Raw genomic sequence first — 9,430 nt, 5'->3', positions numbered from 1 at the left:
AAAATATTGGATATAGCTAATGGCAGTACCATAGTGAATAAAACACCCCGCCAAATAAGAGAATTTATAGCAATCATGGCTGCCACTTCGCAACAGTTTGGTAACACGCAAGACACTCTAAGAAGGATGAATGATGTAACTATTTTTTTTTCTTGAATATCATATTTTACAACTAACTATGTTGGTGCAAAATATGGTTGCAGGAAACTCCCAACAAACAAGAGTTTGTGGGATTTGCGTGCACTTAGGGCACCTCGCAGACATGTGCCCCATGTTGCAAGTAGACAACTTGCAAGTCAACGTTGTGGATGAGTTCCCAAGCTAACTGCAAAGGAGATAGGACCCTTTCTCCAATACATACAATCCCGAATTGAGAGACCACCCTAATTTTAGCTTTGGGCCATGACAACAAAACTATCAATAATACCCGACTAAGCTGCCGCCACCACAACAAGCAGCACCCTCTAAGTTAGTTACATCTCTTAAAGACATAGTTAAATCTTTGGCTACTAACACGCATCAATTCCAGCAAAAAACTCAGCAATTCCAACAGAAAACTAGAACTAACATTCAGAATTTGGAAACCCAAGTCAATCAACTAGTAACATCCATGAACAAGTTGGAGTCCCAGGGTAAATTACCCTCACAGAAAGAAGTGAATGCGTAGTCAAATATCAGTGCAATCACATTACATAGTGAGAAATAATTGCAAGAAGTACATCGCTGAACAAGCCTTGGTTGAGGCTTATAGAAGGAAGCATAATTAGAAGCCTTGGATAAAACTCCAAAGACGATAACTGATGATAGTACCCATCCAACAAAGACAAATTCTGACCAATCCAACCCATGGGTAATTAAACTGTCTTTCCTAGAAAGATTTGCCAAGATGAAAAAAGAAAATGAGGAGAAGGAGATTTTAGAAACATTCTGCAAGTTTGAGGTGAACCTTCCCCCACTTGAGGCAATCAAACAAGGTATGTTCAAGAACTAGATATGCCAAATTCTTCAAGAACTATGCACCAACAATAAAAAACTGAGTAGCAATGAAAGAGTAAGTGTGGGGGAGAATGTTTCAGCCATCATACAAAGAAAACTGCCTCCCAAATGCAGGACCAAGGTATATTCATCATTTCATGTAAAATAGGTACCTTGGGACTAAGAAAAGCCATGTGCAACCTTGTGGCCTCCATTGTCGGACAACTAAAGGAGACTTGAGTCATCATTCAGTTGGCGGATAGATCCGTTGTCCACCTCAAAGGAGTCTTGAATGATGTGTTGGTTCAAGTGGATAACCTCATTTTAACATCTAACTTCTATGTACAGGATATGGAGGATGATAAATCCTCAAAATCCTTTCATCTCTTGCTGGGGAGACCATTCCTTAACATTGCTAAAACAAAAATAGACGTTATTTTATGATTACTACTTGAACTGGTATGGTAAAAATATTTCTAAATAGATTTTTTCCTACCTCTAGTGCTGCTGGAATAAGGAGGGAAATATGTGGGATAAAACAAACAGATTCAAAGAGTCTCTATGATTATTGGAAAATGTTCAAGTGGTTGTGCGCAAACTGCCCATAACATGATATATTAGAACATTCTCTCATTCATTATTTTATGAAGGACTGCTGCCCACAAAGAGAAAAATATTGGATATAGCTAATGGCAGTACCATAGTGAATAAAACACCCCGCCAAACAAGAGAATTTATAGCAATCATGGCTGCCACTTCGCAACAGTTTGGTAACACGCAAGACACTCTAAGAAGGATGAATGATGTAACTATTTTTTTTTCTTGAATATCATATTTTACAACTAACTATGTTGGTGCAAAATATGGTTGCAGGAAACTCCCAACAAACAAGAGTTTGTGGGATTTGCGTGCACTTAGGGCACCTCGCAGACATGTGCCCCATGTTGCAAGTAGACAACTTGCAAGTCAACGTTGTGGATGAGTTCCCAAGCTAACTGCAAAGGAGATAGGACCCTTTCTCCAATACATACAATCCCGAATTGAGAGACCACCCTAATTTTAGCTTTGGGCCATGACAACAAAACTATCAATAATACCCGACTAAGCTGCCGCCACCACAACAAGCAGCACCCTCTAAGTTAGTTACATCTCTTAAAGACATAGTTAAATCTTTGGCTACTAACACGCATCAATTCCAGCAAAAAACTCAGCAATTCCAACAGAAAACTAAAACTAACATTCAGAATTTGGAAACCCAAGTCAATCAACTAGTAACATCCATGAACAAGTTGGAGTCCCAGGGTAAATTACCCTCACAGAAAGAAGTGAATGCGTAGTCAAATATCAGTGCAATCACATTACATAGTGAGAAATAATTGCAAGAAGTACATCGCTGAACAAGCCTTGGTTGAGGCTTATAGAAGGAAGCATAATTAGAAGCCTTGGATAAAACTCCAAAGACGATAACTGATGATAGTACCCATCCAACAAAGACAAATTCTGACCAATCCAACCCATGGATAATTAAACTGTCTTTCCTAGAAAGATTTGCCAAGATGAAAAAAGAAAATGAGGAGAAGGAGATTTTAGAAACATTCTGCAAGTTTGAGGTGAACCTTCCCCCACTTGAGGCAATCAAACAAGGTATGTTCAAGAACTATGCACCAACAATAAAAAACTGAGTAGCAATGAAAGAGTAAGTGTGGGGGAGAATGTTTCAGCCATCATACAAAGAAAACTGCCTCCCAAATGCAGGACCAAGGTATATTCATCATTTCATGTAAAATAGGTACCTTGGGACTAAGAAAAGCCATGTGCAACCTTGTGGCCTCCATTGTCGGACAACTAAAGGAGACTGGAGTCATCATTCAGTTGGCGGATAGATCCGTTGTCCACCTCAAAGGAGTCTTGAATGATGTGTTGGTTCAAGTGGATAACCTCATTTTAACATCTAACTTCTATGTACAGGATATGGAGGATGATAAATCCTCAAAATCCTTTCATCTCTTGCTGGGGAGACCATTCCTTAACATTGCTAAAACAAAAATAGACGTTCAGGACAACACTCTCACCATGGAGTTTGATGGCGATGTGGTAGAGTTTAATGTATATGATGCAATGAAATATCCTTCTAACTTGTCTTGTGCGTACAACATTGACATCATAGATGCTTTGGACCAAAAATACTTCGATCTAGGCCATGATGATGAGGTAAACATTGCACTTTGTAACGTTTTAAATGCTGACAACTTAGGGATCTTAGAAGAAGACCATGTTGCTGACCAAAATCTACAAGAAGCTGTGTTCGAGCTAGAGTCATTTTAGTAGATAAAAGGTACGCCTCCACATCTTGATCTTCCTATCTCTCACACAAAACTTCTGCCATCTATTTTGTCGACCCTTAAACTAGAACTGAAACCGATGCCCAAACACATCAAATATGTATTTTTGGGTGAAAGAGAGACCCTTCCAGTGATAACTTTCAATAAACTCAGCCAAATTGAAGAAGAAAAATTTGTTAAAGAACTTCGTGGACATAAGGAAGCAATCAGGTGGATAATTGGTAACATCAAGGGGATTTTGCCTTCCACTTGCATGTACAGAATTCTGATGGAAGAGGACAACAAACCTAGTAGACAAGTGCAGAGACATCTAAATCCACTGATGATGGAAGTGGCGAAGAAAGAGGTTTTAAAGTTGCTGGACACCGAGGTCATTTACTCAATTTTAGATAGAAAATGGGTAAGTTCAGTTCAAGTTATAACAAAGAAAATCAGGATAACCGTGATAAAAAATCAGGAAGCGAAGAAAGTTTTAACTAGAGTGCAGAATGGGTGGGAGAGTTTCCATCGAATACCGCAAGTTGAATGTTTCCACGGAAAGAATCACTTCCCCTTGCCTTTCATTGATCAAATGCTAGAAAGGTTGGCTAGGAGAACACATTATTATTATCTAGATGGGTATTTCAGATTTTACTAGATTCTGGTTGTACCGGAAGATCAAGAAAAGACCACGCTTATGTGCCCCTTTGGGACTTCTGCCTATACATAAATGTCATTCGAGCTTTGCAATGGCCTAGCCTTATTACAAAGATGCATGATCAGCATCTTTGCTAACTTTATAGAGCAGAGTATAAAGATCTTCATGAATGACTTCATGGTTTATGGTGATTCTTTTGATGAGTGCCTTGACAACCTCACAAAGGTGCTAAAATGCTGCCTTGAATACAACGTTATGCTAAACTACGAGAAATGTCATTTCATGGAGGATCAAGGGTTGATCTCAAGATACGTAGTGTCCATAAAGGGAATAGAAGTTGATAAGGCAAAAGTGGATGTCATCAAGTCACTTCCCTATCACAAAAAATGTGCAAGAAATATGCTCACTCCTAAGGCACGCCGATTTACCCCAAAAATTCATCAAGAATTTCCCTAAAATCACCCAATCTTTGTGTCAGCTGTTGCAAAAGGAAGAGGAGTTCATATTTGACAAGTCTTGCTGAGAAGCGTTTGAAGCACTTAAAGAGAAGGTGACAACACCCGCTATGCAGCCACCAAATTAGGAGCTACCGTTTGAAATTATGTGTGATGCGAGGAATCAAGCAGTGGGAGCTGTCGTCGGTCAAAGGATGGGAAGAGATCCACACATAATCTACTATGCTTCCTGAACCCTTGATAGTGCTCAAATAAATTATTCAACCACCAAGAAAGGACTACTAGCTATTATGTTTGTTTTAGAAAAGTTCTTTTCATTTTTGTTGGGAGAAAAGTTCTTTTCATTTTTATTGGGAACAAAAGTGATTGTGTTCTCAGATAATGTAGTATTGAAATATTTGCTCAAGAAAAAGGAGGCAAACCTGAGGTTGACAAGATGGATACTCTTGCAAGAGTTTGATCTTGAAATAAGAGATAAAAAGGGGATGGAGAACTTGGTGTTAGATCCCCTTAGCCGATTACGGTTGAGTGGGGAACTCTCCCCATTGAATGACCAATTTCCAGATGAGAATCTATTCTTAGTATAGCAAGCAGCCCCTTAGTATGCAGATATAATCAATTATCTTGTTACCCATGGACTACCAGCTGAATTACCCAAAGCGAGAAAGGACAAAATCAAGAAAGAAATAGGGCAGTATGTATGAGATGATCCGTACTTGTGGAAACTTTAACACCTCAAAACCTTTGTGCTAAAACGTGATGTTAAAACTCTATTATTTTGGGCCTCACGGCCATTTAAATTTTGTCCGTATTTAGATTCATCGATATTTTTCTTTGCACTAATTTTTATTATTTTGAATTATTTTTATTTTATTTTCGAAGTTATTTTGTTAAAAAGGATTTTAAGGAAAAAAGAAGGAAAGAAATTGGAAAAAAAAAATAAAAAAGCAGGGGAACAATCCCCCAGCTTGTAGGAAAGTAGCCTGCAAACCCAAAGCCTGTATGCTCGCGTGCCCACGAAGGCGCGCACGGTGACGTCGCACAGGTGTGTTTCAGCTGACTGCGCGTGGCCCTATGCATGTTGGTATGCACTCTAGCACTTGTATGTGTGCAGACACGCTCATGCTGTGTGGACAACTCCCTGCCTCGTGGTCAAGAACCTATTGCGTAGTTCGTCGCCTCGATTGACTTGCAACTAGCCACCAATTCCATGCCACGTGTCTCTCGTGGATGGTTGCCATGTGGCAAGCATCAAGGACACCTCTTATGGCTATTTAATGAGCTTTTTTTTCCCTATTTCTCCCCACTTTCATTTGTTCTCTTTTATTCCATTTTTTAGAAAACTTAGAGAGAGAAAGAGAAGTCTAGAGAGAAATAGAAGTTTAGTGAGAGAAAGAAAGCAAGAAAGAAAGAAACAAAGTGGGAGTTCCCAAAACTTCGTTCAAAGATCACTAAAAGCCATTTCTTCCCATTCCAAAAGACAAATCAAACTATGGTCTCGATAAGGGATTCTTTTGGTATTTTTTCGTACAATTCTAAGTAAGTTTTTTTAGAAAAGTTAGGTTGGAATACTTAATGATTTTGATGCACATTTTTTTTGTGTTTGATTATTGATTTATTTGAATATAAAATGTGGAATGTTAAGCATGATGGCAAAACATGATGATTTGAAAAACATGCGAGTTTGGCCCTTTGCCTTATCATTAGTAATGGTGAAGAGGGTCATTCTAAGGGGTCTTGGCTAAAGATGATGACCTGATGGTCAAGTTTGGTAAAATGGGGCATTGGGCTGAATGTGTTATTAGATCTCCACTAGATTCTAAACATGTAACTGTTATAAATAAACACAGAACTAAGAAAGAGAAAAGAATGGAAAATTCATTTAGCTGTTATCTCTTAAGGGTTTTTGTCTCTTCCTACTCTATGTATGAAATGTTGGTTAACCGGTCCCTATGAGTGAGTTTGGCATTCTCTCTAACGAGAGTGGATTCGCGATGTGATATATCCCTCCACAGTGGCAAAGTACAGCTGTGGTCATTAGATTATACCCAATAAGGAAATAGAACTAAATGATCATTGACAATGGTAGAACTAAAATCACATCAAACGTAGAAAACTCTAAGAGTATATGGTTTTCAATTAACTCTTTACCCAAAACTTTCAGCTTATAGGCCTTAGACACTACATGGACTTCTAGAAGTCCCCTAGACGGTCTCTCTACAACCAAGATTTGTGTTAAAGGTTCATACTCAATTGTCAATTTCCTAGCAATTTCAAAAGACATGAAAGAGTAGGTGGCACTAGTATCAATCATAACATGAGTAGAATTATGAATAGAAAGCGTATCCTAAATAATAGTCAGCGTCACCACAACACAAACCTCATCGAGGTGGAAACCTTCCTCTAGCAATAGGTCTAGCAACATCCCCAACAGCGATCAAACCTTGAATTGTCCAGAATAATTCAATGAACTTTACTCGGGTTGGGGCAGCCTGGGCATTACGTTTTTCTATAGACGATCTCCCTCGAGTCATATTTACCTACAAAAAGGACAAAAGGGTTTAGTATAGTTGTCAATCACTAAGGTCAAAAGGATACTATTATTTTAAGAAATTTCTAGACTTAAATCCTAGGCCTCAATGTAAGGAATGTATGAGAATCTTGCTCTAATACCACCTATGACATCTTGGTATCCGGTGGTGCAAAAGTATTTGATAACATAATAAATATGAGTGCATAAAAAAATTATACAACGAAAGAAAAGTCATCCCTTCTAAAATTGATGTTCAAATACAACTAAGGCCAAGTAGTTAGCGAATAAACATATATACAAATGTTGTTCTAGCCACTTCTATCATTACAAAAAAACTTTTCATCAGAGTACAATCATTCACATGCACACAAATATCCACTACAACCCTGCAAATAAATCCAAAAAAACTTCAAGACGCAGCTCAGGGAGTGATTCTTCACTTTCCTCATTGTCTAGGAGGAAATAGATTGGGGTGAGTTCCATAAAACTCAGTAAGGGTAACCATATTTAAACTACACTACAAACATTTCAAAGATTATTTTATTTTAAAAGAAAATGTTGTTACTTTTACAATCCATGAGACTTACCATTAAAGAGAGTTGTAGATTTTATCTTACCATTTTTCATTTAAAATACAGTTGAAAATATGGTGCTTTTAATTTACTAAATTTTGTTTTGAAGTACTAGTCTCAAAACATAAGCAGTCAGGAGGAATAATGGAAAACATATTTGATATAACAATCTAAACATGGCATAACAAGACGAAACGGTGAGAAACATATTTGACATAGAAACTTATCTAACATGGGTAACAACAAGTCCTAGCTCATCTACTTTAGATTTCCCATTTTAGTTTTAGTGTTTTACAAATATATGTGAAGCTGTCTTAGCTTATATCTTCATATGGCAGAAGGGATCCCTAACTACCACTGTGAACGAAAAATAGTTTAGTTCGATATATGATTAAGTAGTTGGAAACTATGGCCACGACCGTACTTCGCCATTGTGGCCCCTACAATCAATTGTGATCCACTTTCGTTAGAGAAAAAACCAGTACCATTCACAAGAGTTGTTCATCAGCAATCGATTTCAATTACCCTCAGTGGTAAGGATAAAAAAATTTTCAATTTTCATTCATTATTCTTAACAATCACAATCTCAATCTCAGTTCAACATAATTTCACTTCGACCCATTGGGTCCATCAAACCAGTCCTTAAATCTATAACTTTTCCAGTTTCATAAATTTCTCTCATCCAGATCATATTGACCTAATTACCAAATCTGGATCAAAACAGGGCCAACTAAAAGAATGTAGACCCAATTAATTGACCTGGACCACTAAGGGTTCATTGGATTGAACCAGACCTAGTAAGGGTCCACTAAACTGAAGCGAACCCGATGGTGGTCCATTGAACTAGGACGGACCCATTGAGGGTCCACTAAACTAAACCAAACCTTGTGGGGGTCCACTAAAATTGGTTAGGCCGTTGGGTTTCCCTCTTAGGCTGAGGCCCCCTTGGGGTAAACCTCTCGAGCTTCACCCAAATGGACAAAGTTGAGAGCCAAGCCTGCATAGTGTTTTTGGCTTGTGGGTGTGCGAACTAGTCACACAACTCAGCGTGTCGTGCAAGGAATAAGCCCGCGTAGTCGCACTCAGGAGGACAGCGCTGCACACATGCTATGCATGCCAATAATTCCTCTCGTGCACGTAGGCTTCTTATCGTGCAAACATGCCAGGAAAGTCATGTGTACACGTACATGTGGCACGTGCACACAGATGCACACACTCACAGCAGGCCCCCTCGGCATGCTGGCACGCCTGGTGGGGCCTGTGCTCTAATGCACGCTACTGTGCAATTGTAGCAGCTGGGGATCGTGTCCATTGTGCATGGTTGAGACATAGTCGCACTGCATGACTCCTTCTCGGCACCTTGGTGCCCCAAACTAATTTATGAGCTTCTTTTTTACCTCTCAAATCATTTCATTTTGAAACTTCACGTACCTTTTTACACATGCACAATCATATAGGTAATATAAGTAGAAAATAATCACCTTGAATCGATCAAATTTTCAATAGAATACGGTTACTAAATTGCACACATGCATGCATGAAACCAAATAAAAACAAACATATGAATTCATTATTTCTAACATTTCAAAATCTAAAAAACACATTAGAAGGATACATGATAATAGCAAAACCCTTACCAAACTTTTAAGCTTTCAAGTTCGCAAAAAAATGAGGTTAGCTTATTATTTGAATGAGAAGGAAGGTTGCTCAGCACCCATGGATTTATAAAAGAAGTTTTGTAATTTAAAGGAAAAAAACGCTCAAGAGTGAACTCTTGGTAAACTAAGTAAAGAAGGGAAAGCAAGAGGAAAAAGTGGGAAGCTCACCACTTGGGGGAGAAAAGCTCTTGGGTCACTTGTTGATGCACTCTCTCTCTCTCTCTCTTTCTCTCAACCAAGTGAAGAAGAAGAAGAAAA

The 9,430-nt window shown here is 38.5% G+C and overlaps 2 protein-coding genes across 2 annotated transcripts; both read left to right on the top strand.

The window, feature by feature from the left end:
- The first annotated feature begins 2,787 nt into the window (after positions 1-2,787).
- On the top strand, positions 2,788-3,300 carry LOC148267365 (uncharacterized). The gene has a single exon (XM_088216085.1). It carries the CDS (start codon positions 2,788-2,790, stop codon positions 3,298-3,300), a length of 513 nt encoding a protein of 170 aa, XP_088072211.1.
- Positions 3,301-3,396: 96 nt separating this feature from the next.
- LOC148267364 (uncharacterized) lies at positions 3,397-4,996 on the top strand. Its single transcript, XM_088216084.1, has 3 exons — positions 3,397-3,717; positions 4,105-4,342; positions 4,788-4,996. Exons 1-3 carry the CDS (start codon positions 3,397-3,399, stop codon positions 4,994-4,996), a joined length of 768 nt encoding a protein of 255 aa, XP_088072210.1.
- Positions 4,997-9,430: the final 4,434 nt, after the last annotated feature.

Source organism: Carica papaya, chromosome 3, assembly GCF_054855325.1.
Source record: "Carica papaya isolate Zhongbai chromosome 3, ASM5485532v1, whole genome shotgun sequence".
Taxonomy (NCBI): Eukaryota; Viridiplantae; Streptophyta; class Magnoliopsida; order Brassicales; family Caricaceae; genus Carica; species Carica papaya.
Note: the sequence above shows the minus strand (reverse complement) of the source record. Positions and strands in the feature narration are given on the sequence as shown.